Source organism: Coregonus lavaretus, assembly GCF_964263955.1.
Source record: "Coregonus lavaretus genome assembly, chromosome: 14".
NCBI classification, from domain to species: domain Eukaryota; kingdom Metazoa; phylum Chordata; class Actinopteri; order Salmoniformes; family Salmonidae; genus Coregonus; species Coregonus lavaretus.
In genome coordinates this window covers 17,589,556-17,607,118 of record NC_140001.1, presented here as the reverse complement: position 1 = coordinate 17,607,118, position 17,563 = coordinate 17,589,556, and the positions used below count along the sequence as shown (strand labels likewise).

Genomic DNA, 17,563 nt, shown 5'->3' with positions numbered 1-17,563 from the left:
TGATCAATAAAAGCAAAACGCAAACAAACTGTTCTGGACCCCCCAAAAAAACCATAACGTTGGTAGTATCTCACACGAACCTTACTTCCTGTCCAAGGTAGTGTCTTTGTTGTTTCACTTGAACAGCAATTATGAATTTCCTCATCAGAGGACAGTGCCTGTGATGTGACAGCTACTGTATGACTTCATAGAAACCATTTGACAAGAGGCTTTATACGCCGGAGGTTCTGCTGAGATAGCTCATGCTGAACTAGCTACGTACTGTTTGTTCTTATAGTTTTCCTACGAATGTCTGCTACTTGTCTTTTACAGGTGACCCCTTAATTATTGAAACCTCCATCCTGTGTAAATTAGGCAAGAGCCTATTGGGCTGATGGGGAACTCCCTGGACCGTGGTCTTATAATGGTATGTATTACAAACTGGGATACATACCCCACCATGAGGTGTTGTAGCAGTGTGGAAAAGTAATGTATTACAGTGACACTAAGCACCAGGTACAGTGGTGTTGGTCCTTCTCAAGTACTGTATCTAAACCTACTGATGTCACCAAACTACAGGAACCCACGGTAAAGTTTGTAATTATGGGAACTGAAGCCGTAAGCGTGGAGGTTCAACACAAATAGGTCTCCTTTAAATTCTTATAATACTAGAATTACCATTGAATTATCCCTAGTTTAGCTACCATGCTGTGTTATCATGTTTTGCTGCCATGCTGTGTTGTTGTCTTAGGTCTCTCTTTATGTAGTGTTGTGGTGTCTCTCTTGTCGTGATGTGTGTTTTGTCCAACATTACTTTTTTCTCTCCGCAGGAGGCCTTTTGCCTTTTGGTATGCCGTCATTGTAAATAAGAATTTGTTCTTACCTGACTTGCCTAGCTAAATAAAGGTTAAATAAAATAAAAATAAATGTAAACTGACCTCATGCCCCTTTTTAATTTCCCCTAAAAGATTGAACAGGATTGGCTAGGTAAGTACTATAGGTACAGTAATAGCTCCATCTGGTTTCTGGCATACTGTTTACATATATCCTTTCAGATCCTCACATCAGTGTCAAGAAAAGCCTATGGGGTAAGGACTGGCAGTAGTGTGGGTGACAGACAGTAGGGGTCAGTTGTGATTGGGAAGGATGTCATCTCAAAGCCTTCCAGGCCATTAACCTGGTCAACCAGACAGACTGCTGCTCTCATGTTTTGTTTCAGCGCAGTGTCCTTCTAGTTTAGGAGGCTTCAAGGCTACTGCAGGACAAAGAGAATTTGGCCAATTGTCAAACAGCATTTCAACAGACAAATTGGTCAATCAGCGACTGGTCAAAGTAATTTCACAATTTATTAGTGGGGAAAGGTTGCTGATGGCTGCATACTGATTGCACAAAGTTAAATCCCATAGGGGCTTACAGCATGATAGGCAACTGACATTAGTTATTTGACCTCTTTTATTTAAGCAATTACAAGATGTCTGACCAACAGGATTCCGTTGTCACCAATGGGGTTCCTGTCGTAGAAAAGAGTTCTGAGAGGTATGTGGACCTATCGTAACCTTCTATGCTGGAGACTAATTCTGTCAGGACTGTTGAAATACCAGTTTATTATTACTTAATATTTACCAAATAATGGTACAGTATTTAATTACTGAGTGTTTATTCATTTAAAGTATATTTTATTTTCATGTTTTTTATTCTAGTTGTGTGAGTGACATTCCTCTTGGAGAAACCAAACAGTTAGCACAAGTTGCGAAACTCCAACAGAAGGATATCTACTCCAGTCCCCTCGTCAACGGAGGAGTAGTAGAACATACACAACCAAACTCTGAGTCAGAGTCTGATGGAGAAGACAAAGACAGCCAGGAGACAGCTGCTGTAGAACCTGCAGTGATAACCCCATCAAGCATACCTGAAGCAACAGCCAAACCACACAGATCACCTGGACTAGAGGGACCTCAAGGGGATCCTTTCTCAGGTAATAGCAGTTTATGGTGGTAGGGATACAAGGTTTACATTTTTAAAAAATAGGATATTGACTCAACCTAACTGAAGCAGAACATATGTTTTATCACCTGTAAGAGGCACATGATACAGTGGGGGAAAAAAGTATTTAGTCAGCCACCAATTGTGCAAGTTCTCCCACTTAAAAAGATGAGAGAGGCCTGTAATTTTCATCATAGGTACACGTCAACTATGACAGACAAAATGAGGAAAAAAAATCCAGAAAATCACATTGTAGGATTTTTAATGAATTTATTTGCAAATTATGGTGTAAAATAAGTATTTGGTCAATAACAAAAGTTTCTCAATACTTTGTTATATACCCTTTGTTGGCAATGACACAGGTCAAACGTTTTCTGTAAGTCTTAACATGGTTTTCACACACTGTTGCTGGTATTTTGGCCCATTCCTCCATGCAGATATCCTCTAGAGCAGTGATGTTTTGGGGCTGTCGCTGGGCAACACGGACTTTCAACTCCCTCCAAAGATTTTATATGGGGTTGAGATCTGGAGACTGGCTAGGCCACTCCAGGACCTTGAAATGCTTCTTACGAAGCCACTCCTTCGTTGCCCGGGCGGTGTGTTTGGGATCATTGTCATGCTGAAAGACCCAGCCACGTTTCATCTTCAATGCCCTTGCTGATGGAAGGAGGCTTTCACTCAAAATCTCACGATACATGGCCCCATTCATTCTTTCCTTTACACGGATCAGTCGTCCTGGTCCCTTTGCAGAAAAACAGCCCCAAAGCATGATGTTTCCACCCCCATGCTTCACAGTAGGTATGGTGTTCTTTGGATGCAACTCAGCATTCTTTGTCCTCCGAACAGGACGAGTTGAGTTTTTACCAAAAAGTTATATTTTGGTTTCATCTGACCATATGACATTCTCCCAATCCTCTTCTGGATCATCCAAAGGCACTCTAGCAAACTTCAGACGGGCCTGGACATGTACTGGCTTAAGCAGGGGGACACGTCTGCACTGCAGGATTTGAGTCCCTGGCGGTGTAGTGTGTTACTGATGGTAGGCTTTGTTACTTTGGTCCCAGCTCTCTGCAGGTCATTCACTAGGTCCCCCCGTGTAGTTCTGGGATTTTTGCTCACCGTTCTTGTGATCATTTTGACCCCACGGGGTGAGATCTTGCGTTGAGCCCCAGATCGAGGGAGATTATCAGTGGTCTTGTATGTCTTCCATTTCCTTATAATTGCTCCCACAGTTGATTTCTTCAAACCAAGCTGCTTACCTATTGCAGATTCAGTCTTCCCAGCCTGGTGCAGGTCTACAATTTTGTTTCTGGTGTCCTTTGACAGCTCTTTGGTCTTGGCCATAGTGGAGTTTGGAGTGTGACTGTTTGAGGTTGTGGACAGTTGTCTTTTATACTGATAACAAGTTCAAACAGGTGCCATTAATACAGGTAACGAGTGGAGGACAGAGGAGCCTCTTAAAGAAGAAGTTACAGGTCTGTGAGAGCCAGAAATCTTGCTTGTTTGTAGGTGACCAAATACTTATTTTCCACCATAATTTGCAAATAAATTCATTAAAAATCCTACAATGTGATTTTCTGGAGAAAAAAAATCTCAATTTGTCTGTCATAGTTGACGTGTACCTATGATGAAAATTACAGGCCTCCCTCATCTTTTTAAGTGGGAGAACTTGCACAATTGGTGGCTGACTAAATACTTTTTTCCCCCCACTGTATATGTTTTGTAATTCATAATATAGCAGCTATAAAGACATTTGTGAAACAGGTTGACGGAACTGTGCCTGAAAGCATAATCATTTAAGGGTTGCAGACACTCATGAACAGTCAATTATTATTTGATCTATGACTATGAGAAATCTTTTCTTTTGCCTGTAATTCTTTTTTTGTTTTTGATCAATCAACTTTAACCTTTTCTATTTAATCAGAGCAATGTTCAACACTAAAACCTGACTGGTGGGTAGGCAGGGACATTCTCTGAAGTAATCTGATACAGGCAGCCCAAATATTTATGCTTCACACTGACTGCGAAGGAGGAAGGAGTAAAGCTGTACCTACCTGCATTCCACTGCATTCTTGTGGGAACAGGGAAGGGGAATACTAGTCTCTAAGATTACTCCATAAACGACCACTGATGACAGGCAACTGCTACCCCTGCTGTCCCCGCACTACAGGTGCCTCGGTGCCCCTGAAGCTGTCGGATGTGTCCCTGGCCCCAGCAGAGCAGCTCTGGTGCACCTCCAGGGACCAGGCAGTCAAGCTGAGGATGGCTGAGACGGGGCCGGGATCCGAGGCCCCCATGACCGTCCACCAGATGTTCTTGAAGACGGTGAAGATCTATGGAGACCTGCCCGCGGTGGCGTCCAAGAAAGAGGGGCAGTGGGTCACCCTGAACTGGAGGGAGTACTACCAGCAGTGCCGAGCGGCGGCCAAGAGCTTCCTCAAGGTCTGTATATTGATGTAGTTGTGTGAGTGTCTGTGCTCTTTAGTTGCTCTATGGTCTATGCTTGCGTGAGATTTAATAGAAAAGGTTTTCTATGCTCTATGTTATGATGTACTTGTACCTGGATGTGCTCTGTATTTTTCAATGGCTCGAGGCCTAGGAGTATTTTTGAACTGCGCCAGTGAATTCTAATAGAATATTAACTATAATGCAGATCTGTTAACATCACTGAATCTTCAAATAGGCTATGGACTATTTAGAATTTGACCTCCAGAGAGAGGGGATTATGAATGTTTGCACAGCAGAAAGAATGTTCTCCCATTGTCATTTCTGTCTCCTTGTAAGAATGGTGCTGGTTAAAACCAACACTTGGGTGTGTTAGATTCAAAGCTAAAGTTACTTGTCACGGAGAGGCGATAAAGTGGGGTAGTTTACAAAGCATCATATAGGTCAACAGTAAATGAGGCAGTGTGCCACATTCTCATTGATTATACATTTTTATTTCGGTCTCTTCCCCCCTCTACTGTAGTTGGGGCTGGAGCGTTACCATGGCGTCGGTATTCTGGGCTTTAACTCTCCCGAGTGGTTCATCTCAGACATCGGCTGTATCCTGGCTGGGTAATAATAACAATAATTTTCCATATAGCATGCACTGTCTTACCATGCACTACCCTGCACTATTGTTCATACTGCATTCTGTGAGACTTAGACAACCAGCTGCTTACTCATAGAAGGCTAATTCATCCCACACACTCCAAGGACAGCAATCACAGTCTAAACTACCTCAATAAGAAAGTTGTCTGACCTGATGTGTGTGGTCTGCCAGGGGTTTTGCTGCAGGCATATACACCACCAACTCCCCCGAGGCGTGTCAGTATGTGGCAGACAACTGTGAGGCCAACGTCCTGGTGGTGGAGAACCACAAACAGCTCCTCAAAATCCTCCAGGTGAGACCCCATAACACGAAGATTTTAAAATTACAATAATCCAATACTGCGCTCTAAATTGTATTTGTAAGTAGATCGAGTGAACATAGTCTCTTTATACATGTATTGATTTTGTGCCAAAATGATTAATTATAAATTCCCTACTTTGTCCATACCTTTCAGATTAAGGACCAGCTTCCACACTTGAAAGCTATTGTTCAGTACAAGGATGAACTGCAACAGAAGCTGCCAAACCTGTACACTGTAAGTTTGTATTGAAATGAAGAAGATCTATAAGCATCATCATGTTTAGCCGCCCGGGAAAAAAACATTCCTGATTTGCATAACGGATATAGCAATGTTAGTAGCACACAGTATTTCCTTGAATATTGTAGTACACAATATTTCCTGTCACACACTGTAACTGTAACTGTGAGACTCTTAATCCCTTCACATTACTGAGCAAACTGAGCCAAGTCAAGCTGTACTGGGCTGGCTTGATTACGCATCCACCATAGTTGATGGAACCCTTCTGAAAAGGACAATGTGAAAATAAAATATCCAAGCCAGTACGGTTGAGATTGGCCCTATATTGTGAATCAGGTGTTATTGACTCAACCTCTGTCCTCCTACAGTGGGCTGAGTTTATGAAGCTGGGCGAGGAGGTGTCTGATGAACTGCTGGATGCCGTGGTGGACAGTCAGAGGGCTAACCAGTGTTGTACGCTCATCTACACCTCTGGAACCACGGGCAACCCCAAAGGGGTCATGCTAAGCCATGACAATGTGAGTATTGACAATGACATGATCAGTACGCGATTTCAATCTTGGTGGGGCAAAAAATAAAATAATGTGGGATGCATGCCAGCAAAGCCACTACACTACACTACACAACACAACACTAAACAATACATTCATTGCACTATAACGGTGACAAATGGTGCCCACAAACTGTTAGGGCCTACATAAAGCTGTCCCAACAGCAGAGTCACAACAGCAGTCCCAACACCTTACCACTGCTACACCTGGCTATCAGCAGAGCCTTGTCTGGCAGCGAAACAGTTCATTCAGACTCATTTACTGCCTTTAAAAAAAACATAGCTGATATGGCTGACTTGCTTAAACAAATGTGGTTTCTACTGACAATTGAGATGTACAAACAATGGCATAAGGGGACGACAAGCAGATAAGAGGCAATCCGTAATTTCGATTAAGACATTAATGAGCGAGCTAGGACGGACGTAGTCAATATAACTATTTGTTCAGCACTTTTGAAATGTACAGCGACAGAATTCAGAACATGGGCCGTTCTTACAGTGTTCTCCCTGTACACCAAGTCAGAACCGTAGGATAAATAAAGGGGGCATATAAGCAGACAATGAAAGCTCTTACAATATTAGATGATTACATTTCTCAAAAACAGGTTATAGGCTACATGTGCACCACCAAGTCAGAACAGTAGGCGAAATTAAGAGGTGAAAATCAACCAAATTATTAGGGTGAGGCACATGGGCTACTAACAGCTTACTACACAACATACACTTAGTATTACTTTCTTAGCTACAGCATACATATCTCCCTGGCATATTACATTATTTATGCAGCAGCATACAATACATTTTTAGACTCACCTTGTTGTGCTGTGCTCACTTGAACAGGAAGGTGGCGCAGCGGTCCTTCGTGGGCAATTTTTGTCATCAAAGTCTGGCATTCTCTGGATTTATGGTGCTTTCAAGACAACTGGGAAAAGGTTGAATCATGATGACGTCAGTGATCTTTAGGTCATAGCTCTAGAAAGAGGCCCGAGTTCCGGATTTACAATTCCGAGTTGGATGAAAGTTCAAATAAGTTCAAAACTAAGTTCAACACTTATTTTCCCAGTCGTAGCTCGTTTTTCCAGAGTTCCCAGTTGTCTTGAACTCACTGAAGTCAGATTTTGCAGTTCCGAGTTAACAGTTGTTTTGAGTGCGACACAAATCATGCTTCATTGACAGCATGGCCAATGTTGAATGTTTATCATTTAAACCATGAAAAGAGACCTTTAATCTTAGACTTGGGACCACACAGCCACTCCACTGAATAGCAGGCTAATGATTGCTTTGCAATGCTTGCAGTTAGCCACTGATTCGTTCCAACCCACTCATTGTTGAATTTGCAACTTGTTGTGTAATGTTTATGTCCAATGGCTGATGAGCACCGATACATTTTATCTATAATTTCTCTTCATTATTTATCTTCATATGACAAGGATTAAAAAGGATTTGCCAGTAGATTGTCGACTTGATTAATGATGATGACTGCTAGTTAAGATTTTGAAAGTATGATGTTAACATGATCAGTCCAATCAAAGCTACTGTAGATGTAACGTGATTTTACATCATTTTATCTGTGGCCAATGACCTTGAGCCTTCTTGGATGGGCACTTCTAATGTAACTCAATGGCAGCACGCAAGGGGCTTGAATTATCTAGCTCTACCCTTAGACTTGGCGGTGACGTAGTGTCCCCATGAGTGACATAACACTGAGCCAATCACGGCGCAACGCTCCGTATTTTCTGCTGGCTTGCCCCACCACCACAGAAAGCACTGAGCTAGGCTGAAACACCTGCATTTTGGAGCTGCCTTACTCAAGAAAACAAAAAAGAGACCATGTTTGTATGTGGCTTTATTAACTCAAAGATATATATATTTGTTTTACATTGTTTGCAAACTGATATGTGACATGTATTAATGGCAAAATAACATGCAAAACAGGCAAGCCCCCCCCCAAAAAAACTTACATGGACATGATGATGTACAGTGCATTCGGAAAGTATTCAGACCCCTTGACTTTTTCCACATTTTGTTACGTTACAGCCTTTTTCTAAAATGGATTAAATGAAATTGTTTCCTCATCAATCTACACACAATACCCCATAATGACAAAGCAGAAACAGGTTTTTAGAAATGTTTGCAAATGTATTAAAAATTAAAATCGGAAATATCACATTTACAGTAGGGGAAAAAAGTATTTAGTCAGCCACCAATTGTGCAAGTTCTCCCACTTAAAAAGATGAGAGAGGCCTGTAATTTTCATCATAGATACACGTCAACTATGACAGACAAAATGAGAAAAAAATATCCAGAAAATCAAAAAGAATAAAAACTTGCTCCAGAGACCTCAGGACCTCAGACTGGGACAAAGGTTCACCTTCCAACAGGACAACAACCCTAAGCACACAGCCAAGGCTTCGGGACAAGTCTCTGAATGTCCTTGGGTGGCCCAGACAGAGCCGGGACTTGAACCCGATCGAACATCTCTGGAGAGACCTGAAAATAGCTGTGCTCAGACATGACTAACTGACAGAACTTGAGAGGATCTGCAAAGAAGAATGGGAGAAACTCCCCAAATACAGGTGTGCCAAGCTTGTAGCGTCATACCCAAGAAGACTTGAGGCTGTAATCACTGCCAAAGGTGCTTCAACAAAGTACTGAGTAAAGGGTCTGAATACTTATGTAAAAGTGTTATTTCAGTTTTTTATTTGTAATACATTTGCAAAAATGTCTAAAGACCTGTGTTTGCTTTGTCATTATGGGTATTGTGTGTAGACTGATGATCGAAAAAAACAATTTAATCAATTTTAGAATAAGGCTTTAACGTAACAACATCTGAAAAAAAGTTAAGGGGTCTGAATACTTTCCCGAATGCACTGAAAATAGACTAGTCAGGAAAAAGGTCTATATTTACATGTACATTTACTGTACCGCAGTATCCAGGTGGTTCCTCCTTCATCCTCACAGAATGTGGTGACGCCATCAGACACATTATATGTACTATATAGTGGAGATAGCTCTTGGGCCACTGGGCACTGGATTCAGTATGTGAAAGTGTCACAGTTTTATCCATGTATTGTTCACATCAAGTAAAGGACAAACAAAACATCTTATAGTTTCCTCTGTGGTAAAGGAGGTTGTAATAACATTGGTTGAAAGCCTCATCTGACTCTCTCCTCAGATTACCTGGACTTCAAATGCGGCGGGCGCCATGACAGGTCTGCAACATGGTGTGGAGTGCGTGGTGAGCTACCTGCCCCTGAGCCATGTAGCTGCCCAGGTCAACGACATGTGGATCGCCATGAGATTTGCAGGGGCAACGTATTTCGCAGACCCAGACGCCCTGAAGGTCAGAATCCCTAACTGTTATATTACAGATAATGATGCTGTGCATTGCTTTCCTTTCAAAATGCTGTTTACTAAGGCAATAATTGATTGAGGTGTGGTGGTTTGGTTTTGACTGGGTTGGGAAGGGTGGGACTGGGGTAACTTTATATGACTTGATAACTGGTAACTTTCTGATTTCATAGGGCTCTTTGGGGACTACTCTGAAAGAGGTGCGCCCCACCAGTTTCCTGGGAGTTCCCCGTGTGTGGGAGAAGATGCAGGAGAAGATGAAAGCCATCGGTGCCAAGTCCTCTGGTATGAAGAAAAGAGTGGCTGACTGGGCTAAATCCATCGGATTGCAAGTCAGCTACAGTGCCATGAATGGGTAAGGATTTATGTCAGGTTGTTGTTGTTCATTAAACCCACACTTCAGAAAGAAGGCATATTTTCAGTGCACCAAATTATTTTTGATTTGTTTCACCCATAGATATGATCTTATCAATAACATTAGAAAAAACATGCATCCTCACTCACGCCCAAATAGCATTTTTTACATCCTAAACTAGATTAAATTCCACCCCTAATATTTTCCACAATGTGTGGTATTCCTCCTTGTTTGTTGTGGATTACAGTGAGAACCTGGTGCCCTGGGGCTTCATGCTGGCAAACAACCTGGTGTTTAAGAAGGTTCGCTGGGCCATGGGCCTGGACCGCTGCAAGAACTGCTTAACGGGGGCCGCACCCATCACTAAGGAGACTCTGGAGTACTTCATGAGCCTTAGCCTCCCCCTGTATGAGCTGTATGGGATGAGTGAAAGCACCGGCCCTCACACCATCTCCTGGGAGAATAACTTCAAGATCATGAGGTCAGCAACTGGAAAACTAGGATGTGAACTGACATTTTTAATGACAGTTACATTAATTAATTTGTAGTTGACAAAGCTATCATTGCATAATAGCAAAGAATTAATTGATACTGATAAGCCATCAGATATGAAGTGACATCTAATAAACATTCTTGCTTTTCGGTCTCACCGTGATGTTATCCTCAGCTGTGGAAAGGTAGTGGTTGGCTGCCAGACCAAGTTGGATAAGCCAGACGAGGATGGGAATGGTGAGATCTGTTTCTGGGGGCGTCATGTGTTCATGGGCTACCTGAACGAGCCAGAGAAGACTGAGGAGGCCCTGGACCAGGAGGGCTGGCTGCACTCTGGAGATCTGGGCAAGCACGACAAGGACAACTTCCTATTCATCACAGGGAGGATAAAGGGTATAGTACTTACTTATAGTTTATTTTATAGATGTATATACAGTAGCCATTATACAACATGGCTGCCAGTGCTGGGTGTCAATGGGAATAGGATGCAGTTGCTCCTAGACACTGATCTACGTTCAATCTGAATTGAACAGCGCCGGAAGAAGATGGCTGCCGTTTTACAGCCCTCTAACCAATTGTACTATTATGTGTGTTTTTCCGCGTTATTTGTAATTTATTTTGTACATAATGTTTATGCCATCGTCTCTTATAACCAAAGAGAGCTTCTGGATATCAGGACAGCGATTACTCACCTCGCGAACACTTTTTCTTCAACGAGGCGTTCGCGAAGGATATTCTACAGACTCCAGACAAGGCCCAGATCCCCGTCATTCGCGTGAGGAAGAGACGGAGATACCGTGGACGTAGGTCGGGGTGCCTTGTAAAGATCCGACGGCGAACGAGTAAACTGCCTCTCCCATCAATCCTATTAGCCAACGTTCAAGCTTTGGATAATAAAATGGACGATTTAAGATTACGGTTATCCTACCAACGGGACATTAAAAACTGTAATATCTTATGTTTCACGGAGTCGTGGCTGAATGACAACAATGACAACATTCAGCTAGCAGGCTATACGCTACATCGGCAGGACAGAACGGCAGACTCGGGTAAGACGAGGGGTGGCGGTCTCTGTATTTTTGTAAACAACAGCTGGTGCACAAAATCAAATACTAAGGAAGTCTCAAGGTTTTGCTCGCCTGAGGTAGAGTATCTTATGATAAGCTGTAGACCACACTATTTACCAAGAGAGTTTTCATCTATACTTTTCATAGCTGTCTATTTACCACCACAAACCAATGCTGGCATTAAGATTGCACTGAATGAGTTGTACAAGGCCATTAATCAACAGGAAAACGCTCATCCAGATGCAGCGCTCCTAGTAGCAGGGGACTTTAATGCAGGGAAACTTAAATCCGTTCTACCTCATTTCTACCAGCATGTTAAATGTGCAACCAGAGGGGAAAAAACTCTAGACCACCTTTACTCCACACACAGAGACGCATACAAAGCTCTCCCTCGCCCTCCATTTGGCAAATCTGACCATAACTCTATCCTCCTGATTCCTGCTTATAAGCAAAAACTGAAGCAGGAAGCACCAGTGACTCGGCTAATAAAAAAGTGGTCAGATGACGCAGATGCTAAGCTACAGGACTGTTTTGCTAGCACAGACTGGAACATGTTCAGGGATTCTTCAGACAGCATTGAGGAGTACACCACATCAGTCACTGGCTTCATCAATAAGTGCATCGATGATGTCGTCCCCACAGTGACCGTACGTACATACCCCAACCAGAAGCCATGGATTACAGGAAACATCCGCACTGAGCTAAAGGGTAGAGCTGCCGCTTTCAAGGAACGGGACTCTAACCCGGACGCTTATAAGAAATCCCGCTATGACCTCCGACGAACCATCAAACAGGCAAAGAGTCAATACAGGTCTAAGATTGAATCATACTACACTGGCTCTGACGCTCGTCGGATGTGGCAGGGCTTGAAAACTATTACAGACTACAAAGGGAAGCACAGCCGCGAGCTGCCCAGTGACACAAGCCTACCAGACGAGCTAAACCACTTCTATGCTCGCTTCGAGGCAAGCAACACTGAAGCATGCATGAGAGCACCAGCTGTTCCGGACGACTATGTGATCACGCTCTCCGTAGCCGATGTGAGTAAGACTTTTAAGCAGGTCAACATTCACAAGGCCGCAGGGCCAGACGGATTACCAGGACGTGTACTCCGAGCATGTGCTGACCAACTGGCAAGTGTCTTCACTGACATTTTCAACATGTCCCTGACTGAGTCTGTAATACCAACATGTTTCAAGCAGACCACCATAGTCCCCGTGCCCAAGAACTCTAAGATAACCTGCCTAAATGACTACCGACCCGTGGCACTGACGTCTGTAGCCATGAAGTGCTTTGAAAGACTGGTCATGGCTCACATCAACAGCATAATCCCAGAAACCCTAGACCCACTCCAATTTGCATACCGCCCCAACAGATCCACAGATGATGCAATCTCTATCGCACTCCACACTGCCCTTTCCCACCTGGACAAGAGGAACACCTACGTGAGAATGCTATTCATTGACTACAGCTCAGCATTCAACACCATAGTGCCCTCAAAGCTCATCACTAAGCTAAGGATCCTGGGACTAAACACCTCCCTCTGCAACTGGATCCTGGACTTCCTGACGGGCCGCCCCCAGGTGGTAAGGGTAGGTAACAACACATCTGCCACACTGATCCTCAACACGGGGGCCCCTCAGGGGTGCGTGCTCAGTCCCCTCCTGTACTCTCTGTTCACCCATGACTGCATGGCCAGGCACGACTCCAACACCATCATTAAGTTTGCCGACGACACAACAGTGGTAGGCCTGATCACCGACAACGATGAGACAGCCTATAGGGAGGAGGTCAGAGATCTGGCCGTGTGGTGCCAGGACAACAACCTCTCCCTCAACGTGACCAAGACAAAGGAGATGATTGTGGACTACAGGAAAAAAAAGAGGACTGAGCACGCCCCCATTCTCATCGACGGGGCTGTAGTGGAACAGGTTGAGAGCTTCAAGTTCCTTGGTGTCCACATCACCAACGAACTATCATGGTCCAAACACACCAAGACAGTCGTGAAGAGGGCACGACAAAGCCTATTCCCCCTCAGGAGACTAAAAAGATTTGGCATGGGTCCTCAGATCCTCAAAAAATTCTACAGCTGCACCATCGAGAGCATCCTGACTGGTTGCATCACCGCCTGGTATGGCAACTGCTTGGCCTCTGACCGCAAGGCACTACAGAGGGTAGTGCGTACGGCCCAGTACATCACTGGGGCAAAGCTCCCTGCCATCCAGGACCTCTATACCAGGCGGTGTCAGAGGAAGGCCCTCAAAATGGTGTGGTCCTCTGTAGCTCAGCTGGTAGAGCACGGCGCTTGTAACGCCAAGGTAGTGGGTTCGATCCCCGGGACCACCCATACACAAAAATGTATGCACGCATGACTGTAAGTCGCTTTGGATAAAAGCGTCTGCTAAATGGCATATTATTATTATTATTAAAATTGTCAAAGACTCCAGTCACCCTAGTCATAGACTGTTCTCTCTGCTACCGCACGGCAAGCGGTACCGGAGTGCCAAGTCTAGGTCCAAAAGACTTCTCAACAGCTTCTACCCCCAAGCCATAAGACTCCTGAACAGCTAATCATGGCTACCCGGACTATTTGCACTGCCCCCCCACCCCATCCCTTTTACGCTGCTGCTACTCTGTTAAGTATTTATGCATAGTCACTTTAACTCTACCCACATGTACATATTACCTCAACTAGCCGGTGCCCCCGCACATTGACTATGCAACGGTACCCCCCTGTATATATAGCCTCCCTACTGTCACTTTATTCTATTGTATATATAGCCTCCCTACTGTCACTTTATTTTTTACTTCTGCTCTTTTTTTTTCTCAACACTTTTTTGTTGTTGTTTTATTCTTACTTTTTTGTTTAAAATAAATGCACTGTTGGTTAAGGGCTGTAAGTAAGCATTTCACTGTAATGTCTGCACCTGTTGTATTCGGCGCATGTGACCAATAAAATTTGATTTGATTTGATTTGATTTGATTTGAATTTTATGTACCTTCTCCTGATCCTAAGTCTGTGCCTAAGGGTAACTTCCCCATATGAAAAAATACTATAGTATACTATGCTCTAAATACTGTAGTATTGCTATATTTATATACTATAGTATTGACTTTAGTGTTTTTGCGGAAGTATACTATAGTATTCACTGTAGTGTTGTTGCGGACATGACTGTAGTATACTATAGTATTCACTGAAGTGTTTTTGTGGACATGACCATAGAATACTATAGTATTCACTGTACTATTTTTGTGGACATGACTGTAGTATACTCTAGTAAAATAGTATAAATACTGTAGTAAGAACTATTGTATATATTATAGCAATTACTGTAGTGTTTTTGCAGATATTACTGTAGTATTTAGTGTTTTTTGTTTCATTATCTTTGACATAGAAGTGGGCCTTTTTCCTTGAGCAAATTTTCCATAACCTGTAGGTAGGTAGGAATGGAGTCTGATCGGATATTTCAGAGCCTCTGCACTTCTCTATAACCTGTAGGGAATATACTTCGCATGTAGGTGTCTCAATCATGGGTGGTACAAATAGGGATATGGGGGATGGGAATGGGTGGAGTATATGCAAATGAAATACTGTTGTACTACTATAGTTTTAAAATCTTACTGTAGTATTTAATACAGTGTTTTTTTGCGGATAATACCGTAGTATTTCAAATACACTGAGTGTACAAAACATTAGGAACACCTTCCTAATATTGAGTTGCACCCTCTTTTGCCCTCAAAACAGCCTGAATATGTCGGGGCATGGACTCTACAAGGTGTTGTTCTATAGGGAGGCTGGCCCATGTTGACTCCAATGCTTCTCACGGTTGTGCCAAGTTGGCTGGATGTCCTTTGGGTGGTGGACCATTCTTGATAGTAGAACACTGTGTAGACAGTCTCCCGAGTGGCGCAGTGGTCTAAGGCACTGCACCGCAGTGCTAGCTGTGCCACTAGAGATCCTGGTTCGAATCCAGGCTCCGTCGTAGCCGGCCGCGACCGGGAGACCCATGGGGCGGCGTGCAATTGGCCCAGCGTCATCCAGGGTAGGGGAGGGAATGGCCGGCAGGGATGTAGCTCAGTTGATAGAGCATGGCGTTTGCAACGCCAGGGTTGTGGGTTCGATTCCCACAGGGGGTATGAATTTTTTTAAATGTATGCACTAACTGTAAGTCGCTCTGGATAAGAGCGTCTGCTAAATGACTCAAATGTAAATGTAAAATGTAGACCTATGATCTAAATATCCTAAGAATGACATCTCTTGTCCTGCAGAGCTTATCATAACAGCAGGAGGAGAGAACATCCCACCTGTACCAATTGAGGATGCAGTGAAAGCAGAGATCGCCATCATCAGCAACGCCATGTTGCTCGGAGACAAGTTGAAATTCCTCTCCATGATGCTCACGCTCAAAGTAAGGCCTCAAACGTTATATGTGTCCTGTATTGCCAATTCCTATGGTCATTGGCATGCTTTAGAATTCTTGCTTTAGAATTATTAAGCAATTAGAATATAGTTATACAGCACGAACAGATCTGGAACCAGGCTATTTGATGTTTGCTCTGTTCAGCAAATACTACAACTCCTGGATCACTCCTAACCTTTGACCCCACTCTCCCTCCGTAGTGTGTAGTCGACGACAATGGTGAGCCGACGGATGAGCTGACCCCAGAGTCTGTGGCGTTCTGCCAGCAGCATGGCGTCACGGCAACCAAGGCCTCTGAGATCATAGCCAGTAAGGAACCAGCTATTTACAAGGCCATCCAGGAGGGCATAGAGCGCGTGAATGCTAAGGCCACCTCCAACGCCCAGAGAGTCCAGAAGTGGGTCATTTTGGACAGAGATTTCTCCATATCCGGGGGGGAACTGGGTGAGTCAGTCAGTGTGAGAAATCAGTGGCTGGTTTTTATTGGTTGGTTCTGTCTGTTTGAGCATGTGACAGAAGAGAGCAGTGAATAGTCTTGGATCGCATTTTCTTCCTCATCTTAGTGAGTTGATTTTGTGTGCTTCTTTGTTCATTGTGGGATTAAAATAAATATATATTAAACTAAAGCTAGATAACTAAACTAAAGCTAGTCTTGTGAGGTTGTAGGTCATTTTCAATAGATCATTAGTTTTTTCATAATTTGACACACTTTTACAAAGAACTCAGAGAGAAGTAAGTAAGTGTTTTGACAGTAATTTTTATCATGGACAGTATCTGATGTGGCAGTCTTGTGACTGTTTTATACCAAACAACATTCCTGTGGATACCATTGCATATTTGCATAATCTTTCTACGAAGCTGTTGAGGAAGTCAAATGTTGTGATTGAAGAAGCACAGGAAAGCGAGGACACCCATTTTGAGAGCACAGTAAGTCCATTATTTCTTCTATCTTCTCTCCAGGACCTACCATGAAGCTAAAGAGGGGGGTTGTTGTCAAAATGTTCCAGGAGAAAATCAACGAGATTTATGGAATGGCACAAGAATAACAGAGGAACTCAACAAGGACTAGAGAAAATTGGAAGACTGTAGTTATTGGACTATTAAATGCATATGTAGACATTTGAATGTGTCTCGTTCTCCAGTAACTAGAGAATTATCCCATTGGTATCTGCTCCATATCAATATTTATGCTGTTTTAATGTACATAAGATTTCACAGCAATGATATTTGCACTTTTTTTGTAAATAAACCGTATAATCATCATCGCCAAATCTAGTGTCCACAACAGTGAAAGCAGTTTGTGCTTCTTGTAAGCTACTCTGCAAAAATTAACTGTTATTGCAACCATGGCAATAGTTTCAAAGTCATATCACTATCATAGGCTTTTTAGTTTATTATTTGTTAAATATATGAACATGTTTGCAAAAACCACTTGTTATGTTCTCTCAAGATGTGCCAGGAGAATCTAAGGAGATACCAAGGAGAATGTAAATGTAGCAATGCTATACTGTACACACTTCAAGTAAATGAGAATGCTATCAAAACAAAATCATTGTATCATTAATGTAATGTTTGTCAAGTGATTCCATCGTTATTTGGATGATACACTGTAATATTAATTTTGTATTAGATTTTAGCCAATTCTTTTCCATGTACATTATAATAAATATTAAAATGTTTATTTTTATCTGTTAAATGAACATGATCAATAAAAGCAAAACGCAAACAAACTG

General features: G+C 42.9%; 2 protein-coding genes across 3 annotated transcripts in view; both read left to right on the top strand.

Annotated features, from left to right (window-relative positions):
• Positions 1–17,509, top strand: part of LOC311141168 (long-chain-fatty-acid--CoA ligase ACSBG2-like) — an 18,469-nt gene extending 960 nt beyond the window's left edge. The window contains exons 1-15 of one of the 2 annotated variants that reach the window (XM_084176420.1): positions 130–406; positions 1,441–1,515; positions 1,680–1,954; positions 4,133–4,404; positions 4,931–5,019; positions 5,228–5,348; positions 5,511–5,591; positions 5,963–6,112; positions 9,320–9,487; positions 9,669–9,850; positions 10,098–10,331; positions 10,518–10,735; positions 15,679–15,818; positions 16,031–16,274; positions 16,791–17,509. In XM_084176420.1, coding sequence (XP_084032546.1) covers positions 1,451–1,515; positions 1,680–1,954; positions 4,133–4,404; positions 4,931–5,019; positions 5,228–5,348; positions 5,511–5,591; positions 5,963–6,112; positions 9,320–9,487; positions 9,669–9,850; positions 10,098–10,331; positions 10,518–10,735; positions 15,679–15,818; positions 16,031–16,274; positions 16,791–16,876 — 2,325 coding nt within the window. In that variant the 5' untranslated portion in view covers positions 130–406; positions 1,441–1,450 and the 3' untranslated portion in view covers positions 16,877–17,509. Of the gene's footprint in view, positions 1–129; positions 1,516–1,679; positions 1,955–4,132; positions 4,405–4,930; positions 5,020–5,227; positions 5,349–5,510; positions 5,592–5,962; positions 6,113–9,319; positions 9,488–9,668; positions 9,851–10,097; positions 10,332–10,517; positions 10,736–15,678; positions 15,819–16,030; positions 16,275–16,790 lie in introns of those variants that run through there. The other variant, XM_084176419.1, reaches the window with a different exon arrangement.
• LOC311141169 (long-chain-fatty-acid--CoA ligase ACSBG2-like) overlaps positions 16,597–17,563 on the top strand; it is a 14,959-nt gene continuing 13,992 nt past the window's right edge. The window contains exon 1 of the mRNA XM_084176421.1: positions 16,597–16,757. The gene's annotated coding sequence lies outside the window, so the exon portion shown is untranslated. The remainder of the gene's footprint in view (positions 16,758–17,563) is intronic.